At 40.8% G+C, this 15,532-nt stretch overlaps 1 protein-coding gene across 2 annotated transcripts in view; it reads left to right on the top strand.

Annotated features, from left to right (window-relative positions):
- SPPL3 (signal peptide peptidase like 3) overlaps positions 1-15,532 on the top strand; it is a 64,068-nt gene that overhangs the window by 38,564 nt on the left and 9,972 nt on the right. The window contains exons 2-6 of one of the 2 annotated variants that reach the window (XM_077461484.1): positions 8,707-8,784; positions 9,649-9,737; positions 10,707-10,781; positions 13,508-13,627; positions 13,722-13,800. In XM_077461484.1, the coding sequence (XP_077317610.1) occupies positions 8,707-8,784; positions 9,649-9,737; positions 10,707-10,781; positions 13,508-13,627; positions 13,722-13,800 (441 nt within the window). The remainder of the gene's footprint in view (positions 1-8,706; positions 8,785-9,648; positions 9,738-10,706; positions 10,782-13,507; positions 13,628-13,721; positions 13,801-15,532) is intronic. The other variant, XM_077461485.1, reaches the window with a different exon arrangement.

Here is a 15,532-nt window from a genome sequence, read left to right as displayed (position 1 = left end):
AAAAATTAATATATATAATTTATTATGGGTTTACGCAGCGCTTTACAACATTAGGGTAGACATTACAATACAAGACTGGGAATCAGAGTGCCCTGCTCGTTAGAGCTTACAATCTAGGAGGAAAAAAAAAAAAAAGTATGTATGTATGTATGTATGTATGTATGTATGTATGTATGTATGTATGTATGTATGTATGTATGTATGTATGTATGTATGTATGTATGTATGTATGTATGTATGTATGTATGTATGTATGTATGTATGTATGTATGTATGTATGTATGTGTAATACCTTGTTTGTTAAAAAAAATAAATAGTGTGTATCAGGCTCTGATCTCTTATCACAGTGACCTCTATGTGACACAATCCACTAATTCACTGAAGGCAAATGAACTGTGCAAACATGTTCGTCTACAAAGTAAATGGTGTTAAAAGTCAATATCCCAACAAATACCTTTTTTCATAATGTTTAGATATAGCAAGGAAAGGTTAGGACTCTTTCCGGGTCAGTGTTGCCAGCCATATTTATTTTTGTAAGCTTTTGTAATGTCTGTGGGTTACCAGTATACACCACTGACCCAGATGTGTTAAAAAAAAAAAAAATTTTTTTTTCCTCCGATAAGCCTGCACTCTCGGTGTCAGCAAAGTGCTTCCTCTCTTTAGAGGCTAAACATTGGTGTTTCAGATGCACGTGACTGACCTCAATGGTGGTTGTGCATAGCTATATATTCAGCTGCCCCGTGTATATCTGTGTAGCCTTTTGGAAGAAATACTGATCCATAGTGTGACCCATGTAAAAGAGAAGAGAAGCTAGACTTGAGCCATTTCTTTCTTGAACAAGCTTTATTTCTTTGGGTTTTAGCCTGTTTTATTGCTTTGGACACAGGAGTGCTGTTACAGTTGTAAATGTGTGTTGATGCTCATTGTGTGCCTCGGGGTGACATGCTCGAACTGGTCTTGGTTTGTCTGTAGAAGGTGACTGCAGTGGGAGCCTTGACTGTTGTGGGAAACAGAGGGGAATGTGTTCATTGTCCTAGCTCACAGAGCTCCCTGTGTTTTGGCCTGGCATTTCTGAAGCTGCTCAGTGGTGGAAACTCCTGCCTGTAAAATCGACACAAATAACTCGGCGTTGGCAAACTAGTTATTAACATTGATTTGGCCTCAGAGCTGCAAGTTCAGAGACAGGATTGGGTGGTGCTTTTGTCTATGAATGGCAGATTCAGTCTGACTGTGTGGGTAGAAGCTGAAGTAATCGTGGTACATAACTATTGCAGACTTACTTTGTTTCTCCTGGATGGCTGCAATTATACACATTTGTAACATTTAAAGGCCTGTATTCGTAGCCTTTACAGTTTGAAAGGATAAGTTCACTTAAAAATATATAAAATGCACATTCATCAATGAACTACCGCAGAGCTCAACAGCGGCCTGGCGGTTCATTGAGAACTACATGCCAACAGCCACAAAGGCTATTGATACTTGTAGTTTTCCCATTCACGAAACTCTGAACAACGTTGTCGTCCGAGCACAGTTGCATTTTTATAAAATTGTGACAGCAAGCCTGGGGAGAAGATCTGCCGCCCGCTGTCACATCGGAGAAAGATAAGGTTGCATCAAGTAAATATTTAACATTCCATGTTTTAAAATTGTGTGCACAAACTATGGTGCCCAAAAATCACCATAGGTGACTCTTTAACCACTTGAGACCCGCGCTATAGCCGAATGACGGCTACAGCGTGGATCTCCTTTTCCGTGACTACGTCTATTGACGTAGTCCTGTGCACGAGCGGCCTGCGCGCCCCCTGAGGGGCGCGCGCGGCGCGCTCTGCGCGCTCTGTGATGGGCGAGTCTACGAGACTCGCCTGATCACCGATCCGTGCAAGGGGTGGATCCCGACCCCTTATCACGTGATCGGCTGTCAGCCAATGACAGCTGATCATGTGATGTAACGGAGCCGGTAATCGGCTATTATTCCTCCTCGCGCTGACAGCGCGAGGAGAAAAAAAAAGCAGATCACCGGCGGCCGTGATCGGGACATCAGTCCCGATCACGGCCAGCCCTGCCAGTGCCCACCTGCCCCCTGCCAGTGCCCACCTGCCCCCTGCTTTGCCTGCCTAAATAAAAAATGTGTCCCCCCTGTCAGTGCCACCCAGCAGTGCCCATAGTGCCACCCAGCAGTGCCCACAGTCTGCCTAAACAAAGGTGCTGCACCCCAGTGCCACATATCAGTGCACAGCAGTCCCATCTATCAGTGGTACCTATCAGTGCCCCTTAGTGCCACCCATCTGTGCCCGTCTTTGCCCATCAGTGCCGCCTTATCTGTGCCCATCGGTGCCACCTTAACTATGCCTATCAGTGCCCACCAGTGCAGCCTATCAGTGCCGCCTCATCAGTGCACTTCAATGAAGGAGAAAAATGACCTGTTTGCAAAATTTAATAGCAAACTATTAAACATGATTTTTAATTTTTTTTTTTGCATCTTTTTTTTGTTTAGCAAAAAATAAAACTCCCAGCTGTGATTAAATACCACCAAAAGAAAGCTCTATTTGTGGGAAAAAAAGATAAAAATTTAATTTGGGTACAGTGTTGTATGCCCGCGCAATTGTCATTCAAAGTGCATCAGCGCTGAAAGCTGGAAATTGGTCTGGGACTGAGGGGGGTTTAAGTGCCCAGTAAGCAAGTGGTTAACCACTCGTCGACCGTGCCATAGCCGAATGACCGCTACAGCGCAGCTCGATAACTCTGGTAGGGCATACATTGACATCCTCTCAGAATTGTGCTCCCATGGGCGCATACCTGAAAATATTTGTGACTAACAGTGGCTCTTTACCAGGTGATCACGCCGTCATTTGACGGCATGATCACCTGGTAAAGAGCCACTTGTAAACAAACTGGCGTCATGTTCGGTTCCTCTCTCCCCTCTCTGTACTGATCTGTACAGTGTGAGCGGAGAGATCCGGTGCAGCAGTGCTGTGGGCTGGATCTGTAGTGCCATTGCAGCCTCATCCATCCATCCATCCCTAATCAGCAATTCTCATCCATGCTCGTAAATCCATCCCTAATCGGCAATACTCATCCATCCATACATGGCAATACTCATCCATCCCTAATCTGCAATGCTCATCCATCCATCCCTAATCAGCAATAATCATCCATGCTCAGCCACTCATCCCTAATCGGCAATAGTGATCAATCCATCAATGCTCAGCCATCCCATCCACCCCCATCCATACTCGGCCGTACTCATTCATGCTCGGTCTGCCCATCCATATCCATCTAGGACTCATCCATCCCCATTCATGCTCATCTATGCCACTAGAGTGCCTCACAAATGTGTAAAATGTAGTCAAATTAGATTTGAAATGTATGCCCCTAGAACACCTAATGGTGCTCCCTGCATTTTGGGCCTCTGTATGTGGCCAGGCTGTGGAAAAGTCTCCCACATGTGGTATCACCGTACTCAGGAGTAGGTGAATCTATTTTGGGGTGCAATTTTTTTTTTTTTTACAGTGTTTCAATTTTCTTTACACATTTTCCAAAAACCTATAGAAAAATTCCATGTTCAAAAGACTCATGCCTCTATACATTGGGTTGTTTTCTTTCCAAAATGGGGTCATTTTTGGGGCGTTTCCATTGTCCTGGTGCTCCAGGGCCTTCAAGTGTAAGAAGTAGTCAAGAAATTCTATGTATAATTTATGCTCCCAGAACACCTGGTGGTGCTCCCTGCATGTTGGGCCTCTGTGGCAAGGCTGTTGAAAAGTCTCACACATGTGGTATCGCCATACTCGGGAGGAGTAGTGGAATGTGTTTTGGGGTGTAATTTGTGCTATGCATACGCTGTGTGTGAGAAATATTCTGCTAATATAAAAATTTTGTGGAAAAAAAAAAAAAAATAGTGGGGAAAAAATTACAACTTCAAAAAACTCACTGTGCCTCTTATGAAATACTGTGGAATATCACATTTTTGATCCATTGAAGTCTGTGGAACCAAAAACAGAAGAAAATCCCTGGCCCTTTCCATAAAATTCACAGATGCGAACTACATCCATAGGAAACCATGTTAAATGGACTGTAGTGTGTTTCTGCAAAACTGAAAATGTACTAAAAAAAGCAGTGTCACCCAGCCCTGAAAGACCACTATGCAAATGCGTGCAGTGTGACATAAAATATTGCAACAAATGGCATTTTGTTCTCGGGGTCTCTGCTTAAAAAAACTGTATGTGTGTGTGTATATGTGTGTGTGTATGTGTGTGTGTGTGTGTGTGTGTGTGTATATATATATATATATATATATATCAGCTTGTGTGATGGTAGATTGAATCAGTGTTCCGCCTATGAAATAAGCCAGTCTAGGGGTGTGGGACCTTGTTGCACCTCACCGCTAAATGCAGACCCAGCTCCGTGACACTCGGCGGGACATTCCCTCTGTGTTCCATCATCCAGGTGAGGCTGCATTTGAATGGGGCACAATGAGGCTGCATTTGATAGGTACTGATATGCTTTATGGTAATATTAAAGTTATTCATTTGTTTTTGGAACTTAATTCTGCTTAAAACATTTAGCACTGTAATTTCATGAGATTATTTCCGAGGGCGGGTTAATGGTTGGGGCAGGGGATGAGTTTGGGTGGGGTAACTGGTGGCGGGTAACTCTTAAGGCCTGGCTAGTGGCTCGAGACTTGAAATTTTGAGCCCTGTTCTACAGTATACAGACCTTCATACCAGAATGTTTTTTGCATCACCTATGACATAACTCCAAAACCATTTCAAACAAAATTCTCAACTTCTGCATTAAAATAAAGATGGTGTTATGACTTTAACAGTCAGGTTCTATAAAACATGTCGTTGTACAGACTGGAATGTAAAATGTAAGGACTTGAAATGCATATAACTGCTTTCCCATTGTATGTAAAATATAGTTAGTAAAATCTCTATCCGGTTACTTTGCCTTCTGTTCTCAATACTTTGAGTCACTATTCTGGAACAAGCGTGTGCCATGTTGAAGTCCAATCATTTTATCTTCATTCTTTTGCCATGTCAGTGATTCAGAAACCACTATAACCACTGTACTTGCATAAAAGCCAACTATAATATAGGCGGGCAGCTATGTTATGTTGCTTTTGTAAGTCTGATCTTGTTTTACAGGTTTCGGCAATTAAGTCTTGTGTATACTTGTATACTTAAAAATAAAAAAATAAAGTTTTGGCTAGTAAGAGTTTCATGTATGTTACACTCTGATGCTCCGTCCATGTTATTTGAACCTTCTACATTTTCTTTCTGTAGTAAATAAATATATTGATAAGCTGCACCTTTTGTGTGAAATCCTGACTCTAGCACAGTCTTCCATATAAAGCCTGATCTGAGAGAACCTACATTCCTGATGAGCTTTAGAAGAACTCAGGCTGTAGAGCACAGGCTTCAGATGACCCTTTTTATACAGTACTGTAGCTCTGTGCTTGCTAATATGAATACATAAAACTTCCACATGTATGAGCCGTACAAGTGCATACTGGTTTTGTACAAGATACCTGGCTTTTCCCTTTACAAAGAAACCGGACGCTGCTGAGTTTTTTATTTTTTATTTATACAAATTCAAATTTAAGAGGGCTCATTTTTATTTGCAAAATATGCTATATATATATATATATATATATATATATATATATATATATATAATGTATCTACAGACCGCTGTGATGCTTTGCAGCTGAACTTTCTTTGATTAAAAATAAAACCTATTTGCTTTGGATTGTTTTTCTGAATTCACTGCATAGGCAATGTTAAAGTACACCCACCTTGTACCTTAATAACTTGCTGCAATAATAAAACACAGCAGCCCTGAAGGTGTCTGGCCATAACCTTAGATGTCTTCTTGAGCACCCCAACTATATGAATAACAAATATTGTACTTGATAGGAAAAGTCTGCGTTTCACCTGCTTTGCCTGCTGTTCAGATGTGCCTCAATTAAGAGATTCTGCATGCAAAGAAACACCTTTCAAATCTGGTCAAATGAAGAACTACCATGTATACGACTCAATTAAATTCAAAACGATTTTGCAGACCTACGTTTGACCTGTGTTCCAAATGCATGTCATATTCAACAAAACACCCATTGACATGAGCTCTTATTCATTGTTTGAAGTGAGGAAGTCTGAGATGATCGGAGAATAGCTACTATGCCTAGACACATCCATGGTCCCAGGACTTTTTCATGGCTTTTGACTAGGGCTGCACCAATACCAGTTTAAGACTGAGTACGAGTACCGATTACTTTTTCTCAAGTATTTGCGGATACCCATTACTGATGCATATTCTTAGGCTAGGCTCAAATATATGCGATTTAAAATCGCACCATTTTGTGCGGTTCAACCACGCAATTCACATGTGGCTTTATATAAATACCAGTCCATTCTTTTGTGATTTTTACAGCAGCATTTTTGGCTCGCTCTGTGTGCTGAGGGTATCAGGAGAGAGGAGTCTTCAGTAACTGCCAGAAAGATGTGTGAAGCCACCAATCGGCACACATTAGAAGGGAGCTTTGTTGTGGGATATATAGTGGGACACACCACCAAAGGCCACTGAAAGACACACACTGCCATCCAGCAACAGCTCTGCTGAAAATACCAGAGGAAGCACCACCAGAAGGAGGCTGAAGTAGCTTCTGGAACGCAAACACTGCTGGCAGGCTCTCTTCTCTGCCACATAGCACCTTCTGCCTTTCCCCAGGGAAGTTGTGCAAAAGCCAAATTTAAAGCAAAAAGGCCTTGCTTTCTCAAAAGTCCCATTCTAGAGTGCAATTTCAAATTGCATCGGACCAGACTCGCAGATATTGATTTTGGATATGAGCAAATGCTTAGTATCCGTGCAGCACTACTTTTTGACCCTTTTTATTTATTTTTATTTTTTTACTTTCACTTTTAAGTCATTAGTTATTGATGAGTGTAGTAACAGGGCTTAGTCATATACCATATCTGTTGACTTGTAGTAATCTGTATTGGGTGTTATGCTGTCCCTAGTTACTTGAGTGCTTTGTGTTGCTGACCTAGAACAAGAGTGCATATTGAAACCTCAGATTACCTAGATAACTAGAAACAATTGAAATCGGTGGGGCAGAACAACAGTCAGAAACTAGCATTCTTAGGTCAACAATATCAGCCGTATCTTATGGTTGTTTAAAGCAGAACTATAGGTGAAACTTTTTTTCTTCTATTTTGGATAGAATAAGCAAGGGTCATGACACCTGTCAGGTTTTTTATTTCTTTTTTGCAAACTGTGTCCCATAGGGACACATATGGCAAAAAAATTTCACCTATAGTTCTGCTTTAACCTTCTTTCCAGTCGCATAGGCAAAACAGGAAATGAGAGAATACCACAATGTCACCAGAACTCGTGTTCCCTTTGGAAGATTTCCCCTCTTACTTTTCTGGGGACAACCCAAAATGTGGGACTTTTCTTTTTACTTTCAATGATGATGATAAACAGAGATTGCAAATTTTACCTTCCCAGCCATTTCACAGCTGTTTTTGGTCCTCTCCTGCACACAGCTTCTGCCGCTGGAAACCAGACCGGATTGGCTGCAGAGTACAGCGATTTTTGCTTTACATGGTTAAATAGATTTTAGAATGTGGCCAAGAGCAGGTTTAAAGTTAGTTTTTCCCTGGACTTAGACTTTAAAGGAAACAACATTTATTTTTGTTAGTTTTGCATAACACTAAGCCTATTATACATCCTAGATAATCTAGGCAAGAGGGAAAAATCTTAGCCGAAATGTGGTTCATGTTAACCAAATCTAAATATAGGCCGTCGGGCTCTCAGCTGCTCCCTAAGAGTCTGAGCTGGGTGTCAGTCCAGGCACCTGGCAAATCCAGACTCCGTGGTTGGGATAATGTGATGCCTGGACTGACGTTGGTGACATCAGCAGAGAGTGGACTGCTGAAAACGGGTCACAGGACCGTCGCACAACGAATTGCACTCCTGTCATCCATAGAAGTACAGGCAAACGAGCTTTGGCTGTACTACTTTTACATTTTGCTTGTTGGTTATTTTGATGTCCTGGTCCAGAATATTGTTGTAACTTTAAAAAAATGTATTTACTGTTTTTTTATTTGGCATGTTTCTTTGTACTACTGCTGAACTCTGGCAATGAATGTACTGTTCATAAAAAGTTTTATAAACATAACCCTTTAAAAAAAAATGTATTGAACATTTCTAGCTTGAGCTTCCTTTTGGGAAACCATTAAATCCGTGTGTTTTTAGCTTTAAAATCTTTATTTTAATGGTTAAAGTATAACTAAAGGCAAAAAGTGTTTGTAGAGATTGGAAAGGGTCTAGAACCCCTGTCATAGTTTTATTGCTGTCTGACTCCCCTTTAGGGAGATTCATCCTCTATATTTGTCCTGTTTACTGTTTTATCAGAGTGAAAGTAAACAAAAATCCAAAATGTTGCAGGCAACAGGAACAGAGGGGAAATGTTTCTAGCAGGACACTAGTTTTTGGTGTCACACTGGGATACCCACATTTTGGATTTCCTCTCACTTCCTGTTTTAGCTACGGGACAGTCTCCCCAAGGTGATACAGATGGCAAAAATAAACCTTACAGGTGTTCTGATCCTCTTATGCTATCAAATATATTTGTTGTGTACTTTTTATATTAAGCTGTCTTTTTTATTTTATTTTTTTATTTTATTTTATTTTTTTTGTCAAAAGGGCGTATTCCCTGGTGGACTCTAGTCAAGTCTCTACGTTTCTGATATCAATCCTTCTTATAGTCTATGGCAGTTTCAGGTGAGTACCATCATACATATTCGGATCCAGAAATATAAGGCTAATTCCTTTTTAATTCCTGGGAGCATATGAAGATAGTGTATGGACAGCTCGGTTTTTATACCCATTACACATAGAATTAGGAAAGCAGCCTGCAGTTCCTAGGCACCCCAGGAAAAGGTGATTTATGTGCGCCCAGCCTAGGTGAATAAAGTATGCTGACCCCGACCTTTGTCCCTTTATTCTAACCCTGACACTGATCAAACTCCAGTTTAGCTATTTCCCGTCTGTCAGGCTGTAGAGTGACTGATCACTGATAGCCAATCAAAGACTTACAGCAATCAGGTACTTCTAGTTCCTGAGCATTAGTATAAACCCTTGGGCTCTTGGTGAATTCCCGCTCTCTGTGTTGGGAATGGAGAGCTCTGTGAAAGGTACTACCAGCTTAAACACAGATATGCATATATATGCGGTCCCACAAAAGATCCACTTCAGTGAGGTCACTGGCAGCAAGGAGTTGAAAAGAAATATTATTTTTTGTAAAAAAAAAAAAAGTTTCATTTGATTATTCTATGCATAATACACTCTACCCCCCCCCCCCCAAAAAAAAAACAACCCCTTTAAATGGATGTTTCACTGGCTTCATGCTGCAGCAAATGTGAAACCAATATCAGATTTTGGTAATTAAAAAAAAAAAAAAAAAAAACTTCAGGAATTCAACTGCTTCAAAGTATAATGTAATCTGTAATAAGATTGAAATGTAACGCTAGAATGTCTAAAGTGTATATTACTGTAACTATATTTTGTAAGGCAAATGTTATTTTCCTCTTTAGTACATCTCCTCCTTTATGTATGTTTATCCTTTCTCTCTCTTTATTCCTTAAGGTCTCTTAATATGGACTTTGAAAATCAAGACAAGGAGAAGGACAGTGGTGGCTCTCCAGGAACGTTTAGTGGGAACAGCGCCAATAATAGTAAGAAATAACTAGAGCATTTTGCACAGTTTCCTTTAGGATAATTGCACATGGTCACCTGGGGCCGCATAATGTAAAATTTGAGGTGTATTTTCCTGTCCCAGAGACACAGGTTTGAGTCCTGGGATTTAAGTCTATGCATCAGTGGGTTCACGCAAGTAACTTTAGCATATACCAGCATACCAGTGGCTCCCAGGTGAGGAAATACACCCACACATTCATAGGATGCTATGTGCATAAGTTTAAAAAAAAATAAAGATATCCCACCACTGTTCAGTAAGTACAGGATTTGATTACATTCTAGCAGCACTTTAGTGCTTTATCTCCCATTAGACTCCCAGTATATTCTGAAATGTCATACAAGTGCTGTGCTTGCCCATGCAGCATTCAATGGACAGCGGACAGACAAGGCCATTATTCTCTATGTACAGCTGTGGACAAATTTGTTGGTACCCTGCCACGAAAAGGAACAACTCACAATTTTCTCTGAAACAGCTTGAAACTGACAATATAATTGCCATTCATCATTGTATCCTCTAGGTATGATGAAAATCAGACTTTCATTTTGATTCAACAGATCATTTTAAATAAGTAAAAATGGCATGGACATAAAAGGATGGGACCATTAATCTAATTTTATTTTGTTTGAAAGCCTTTAGAGGCAATCATTGCAAACAAATTCTGTAGCTCTCGATGAAACCTCTGCACGTGCAAACAAGCAGTTTGGCCCACTCTTGAAGAAAATGCTCCAACTGTCTCAGGTTTGAAGGGTGTTCAATAGGTTTCAGATCAGGGCTTAGACGCCAACTTCAGAATAGTTGTGTTTTGGTTCTTAGCTTGGTTCTTGGGTGCTTTTTGCTATGTGTTTTTGGGTCGTTATCCTGTTTTAGTACCCATGACCTGTGATAGCTTTCTGTCCCTGCTTCAGAATTCCTTGATAGTCCTAAGATTTTGTTGTGCCCTGCACAGATTCAAGACTTCCAGTGGCAGACGCAGCAAAGCAGTCCCAAAACATACCTGAGCCACCTTTATGTTTTGCAATAGGTACAGTGTTCTTTTCTTTGAAAGCTTCAAACATAGAGCTGATGACACTGGTTGTTTTGTGTTCTGTCTTTTTTATTGTTTCTTGGTTACACAGATAATGTTTATGTATGTGCTGAGATCTATCCTGTACACGTAAGTGTTACTTTTCACTAAAGCATGTTTAGGACCTCATGCACGCTGGACGTTTTTAACCCTGCTGCTAGGCATGTCTGGCATTCTTTGTTTTCTGGCTCTAAACGCTCCTGCATAATAGCATGTTTTCATGCACACATACGCTTTTAGAGGAGTTTAGAGGCAGAGAAAAAAAACCCAGTGCCAGCCCATCCAGAAGCTGCAGTTATTTTGGCAGAAAAAAAACGCTCGACTCGTGTAAACACGTGTTAACATTAGGCTTTTTTTTAGCATTTCACTGTTAATTTATTTCAATGGGCAGAATAAATTATTATTCTGGTCAAAGAAATTGAAGCCCAATCGTGCGGCATTCCTTAACCAGGGTGGATAAAAATAGATTATTTCTTTTAAGAAATCAAAAAAAAATTTGATTTTATTTTAAAATTCAAATCGTATTTTTTCTTAAATCTGTTTTTTGTGTTAATATCAAAATTTGTTTTAATAAAATGCTTTTGAAGTAAAGATCTATTTTAAGATATATTAATATAGTTTATTCAGTATGAAATGGAGGTTAGTTATGTAGCATGAGAATGTATATTCTACAATTATTTTTTAAATACATTTTTGTTAAATTCATTCAATGAATCCAAGCTGAGATATCATGCGCTGCATTGATGCATTCACACAATTTCACAGTAACCATGAGATAAAACAAAATTCAGGCATATTTCTTTATCCCATTGTTTTGCAAATCTATGTACACTACAAACTGTATGATTGAATTGGTTCTGATATTGCTGTTTTACTTACCCGACAGCTTATTGTTCGAAATAGGATACCTTTTGTTTTGTTTGCAAATACTAGATTCTAACCACCAGTAAGAATAAGTCCATACATTTAAAGAGCACCTGTCATTTCAGATCCACCATGGTATAGCCTGTTAGCGGGCATCCACTCACCTGCTGCCGTCACATCCCTCACCTTGTTGTGTCACTGCCACATCAGCCATCCCATTAAAGTGAACGAGACTGTCAGTGAGTCAACAGCGGGTCAGCGGAGGACGCTGCGGGACAGATGACAGTTGCTCTTTAAAAATTATGATTTAAATCAAGCTTTTTTTCTAGTGATTTAAATCAATAGTTAAATTGACTTGATTTAAATCAAATCCACCCTGGCCTAAATGCTTTACAAGCATCAAACATGTTTCTGCCAAAGCGCTGCTAGCAGGAGGAAAGGCGCCTAGGAGAGATGGCCAAAGCATCCAGTGTGCACAAGGCCTAAAAACCCCCCGGAGCTGATGTGATTTGCCAATAAGCTCCAGTTTGTTACATCCCAAATGACATTCTCAAAAGAATTGTGGCTTCTCAATATGCATTTTATCCAATTCCAGTTTGGCTCCTTTGTATTCCTGTCAACAGTGGAGTCCACCTGGGTATTCTTCCTGTGAGCTAACTGCCACTCAAAAAGGGACGGATGGTGCGAACAGACACCAATGTACCTTGGAGTTCAACGTGTATCTCTTTGGAAGTTTTCCTTGGCTCTTTGTCATTCTTACATTCTTATTTTCAATGTGGGGTCAATTTTCCTCTTTCAGCCACGTCCAGGGAGGTTGGCTACACTCCCATGGACTTGTTATGGTCATATAGCTTTTACCATTGACATGTTTGTCTATAGTTTACATGCGATCTACACAAACAAGGCTCTCCTTTCTCTGGTCCATGTTCAATGTGGTGCACACGATAATGCCAAATAGGTTGACCACCTTTTCCGACTGATTACAAGGCCGAAGACATGTGACAAAAACAGGAAACTGTTTGAAATATCACAATGATCCAGTTATTTATATTAGTTTTTTTAGGGGTACCAACAAATCTGTCTTGGCAATTTTAGAATATTTCCTTGCTTAATTCTTACATAAAGCATGCAGGTATACATAAGACAGTTGCTTTTAATTTAATTTCCTTTCAGAAAGATTCAAGTATCGTTTAAATATGCTGTAAAAGTACCAACAAAATTTTCAATGGCTGTAGGTGCTCTGCATTTGTGACCTTTTACTGGACTGCGGAACGCGTTTCAGGGAGATTTGTTGGGCATATTGGATTACTTTGTTTCTGAAGACTTACTTGCCTAGCTAGCTATTCAAACAGAGTGAGCCACAGACCTGGACCAAGTGTGCTGTAAACAAATGTAAAAAAAAATAAAAAAAAATTGATTTACAATATTTGTTCTGTGTCAGAGACCCAAAGTTTTGAAACGAAAGCATTAGTGTGATGGTCAGGAACTAACATTCTCAAAGGAAAAGCTGCTATACTTATGAGTTGCTTTAGAAAAAATGAACAACTTTGGGGGGGGGGGGGGGTGTTGAATGGTTTGCAATAATTATTACAGCAAACAGTCTTATTCCCTATGATTCTATACGATACTTGTATACTATTGTAATTGGAGACGTATCCATAGCAGTTTTTCAGTCCGTTTTCAAATGGGCTACATAGTTCTTGTGGTGTTGGAGATTGTGTCATGGAAGAACTGAGCTGCATTGTGATTTGGGAAGAAGCATCATTAAAATGTGTTTTTCTTTGTAGCAGTATTTTTGACATGGAATTATGCCTTTGCAGGTATCCAGACTATTGACTCCACTCAGGCATTGTTCCTTCCTATTGGAGCCTCAGTGTCTCTTCTGGTTATGTTTTTCTTCTTTGACTCAGTTCAGGTGGTTTTCACTATTTGCACTGCAGGTGAGTGTGGTTTTATTTCCATCATGGTGGTCATTAAAGTTGGCCTTTGTATCAAAGTAATGGTCCGTTTTCTAATCCTTAATTTTTCTTTCAGTTCTTGCAACAATAGCGTTTGCTTTTCTGTTGCTCCCTATGTGCCAGTATTTAACCAGACCCTGCTCTCCTCAGAACAAGTGAGTATACACAGCGAGATGTTTCAAAATTAAAAATGTAATTGAAGATGCCAGTTTCCTCAGTCTCACAGTGTTATTGTGGAGGAAAAACCCTAAGCTGTAAATACCAGTTACAGCAAAAACTTTGGCAACTAAGGAACATTATAGGTCTTGGCTATGAAAACTGAAGGAAAGAAGATTAGTGCTGAAATGCAACAGTTGTCCTTAGCAATCAATAAGTTATTCATTCATTGGGAAAATAAAAAAGATTGCTATGAGCAATAGTTTAGTTCTTTCCTGTGGATGTAGTTTTAAGTTTCATAGATCTACCCCTATTTACCACATTTCTCAGGAACTATTGCATTATTTATTTAAAGTTAAACTCTGGGAGAGGGCACCGTTTTTCGGAGTCTTTTGTTAGAAATGGAGACCACAGATGGTTTGCTTACCAATACTTCTGACCTAGCAAGACTTTACAAGTTACCGTATATACTCGAGTATAGGCCGACCCGAATATAAGCCGAGGCCCCCAATTTACCCCCAAAAAAACTGGAAAACTTATTGACTCGTGTATAAGCCGAGGGTGAGACATGGCTGTCCATCCCTGTGTGTCCGTCCATCCCTGTGTGTGTGTCCGTCCATCCATCCCTGTGTGTGTGTCCATCCATCCATCCATCCCTGTGTGTGTGTCCGTCCATCCATCCCTGTGTGTGTATCCATCCATCCATCCCTGTGTGTGTGTGTGTGTGTCCATCCATCCATCCCTGTGTGTGTGTCCGTGCAGCCTTGTGTGTGTGTCCATCCATCCCTGTGTGTGTGTGTGTGTGTGTGTGTGTCCATCCATCCATCCATCCCTGTGTGTGTGTGTGTGTGTGTGTCCATCCATCCATCCCTGTGTGTGTCCAGCCTACCTCCGTCCCGAGCCTCCGTCCCGAGCCTCCTCCGTCCCGAGCCGTCGTCCCGAGCCTCCGTCGTCCTGTGCCTCCTCCGTCCCGTCCCGTGCCGTGCTGATGGATCGCCGCTCCAGGATCGCCGCTCTTCTCGGCGGCCATTCTACAATTCAAAAGCCGCGCCTCCGCCTCCGCCTGTGATAGGTGGAACACTCAATTTCCCAGCAGCCTGTGTTCCGCCTATCACGGACATCCTCTCATCCTCGTCCGTAGTACGAGGATGAAAGGATGTCCGTGATAGGCGGAACACTGACTGCTGGGAAATTGAGTGTTCCGCCTATCACAGGCGGAGGCGGAGGCGCGGCTTTCGAATTGTAGTATGTCCGCCGTCTGTCTGCTCGATACGCTGATCGAGTAGTCAGACGGCGATGACTCGAGTATAAGCCGAGGGGGGCACTTTCAGCCTCAAAAAAGAGGCTGAAAATCTCGGCTTATACTCGAGTATATACGGTAAATATATTGTATGCCAATTTGCTAAGCAGTTATTTAGTGTTCTTGTTCGCTTTCTATGTTACACTTTTATCAATTTAAAGACAAAATTTGTATCTGTAGTCAAAACTTGTTTCATGGAAAGGATTATAATCTCTGGTTATTTTTTGCTTTTCTTTTATACTGTTGTGAAAATTTCCCTGCACTTCCTGACCCAAGAATGCAACAGGAAGTTAAGAGTAAGTCTCCCAAAATGAGGAGACGGTTGTACTCAGTACAAGGGTCCCCCATTGGAAGACTTCCCCTAATCTCTTGTTCTAGGGACAACTCAAAAATGTTTGCTTCCCCCCCCCCCCTTTCTCGTTCAAAATTGT

The sequence above is a fragment of the Lithobates pipiens genome, unplaced genomic scaffold (assembly GCF_037356315.1).
Source record: "Lithobates pipiens isolate NorthernLeopardFrog02 unplaced genomic scaffold, aLitPip1_a1.2 Scaffold_3, whole genome shotgun sequence".
NCBI lineage: Eukaryota > Metazoa > Chordata > Amphibia > Anura > Ranidae > Lithobates > Lithobates pipiens.
The sequence above is the reverse complement of the archived record's forward strand: the minus strand, read 5'-3'. Positions and strand labels throughout refer to the sequence as shown.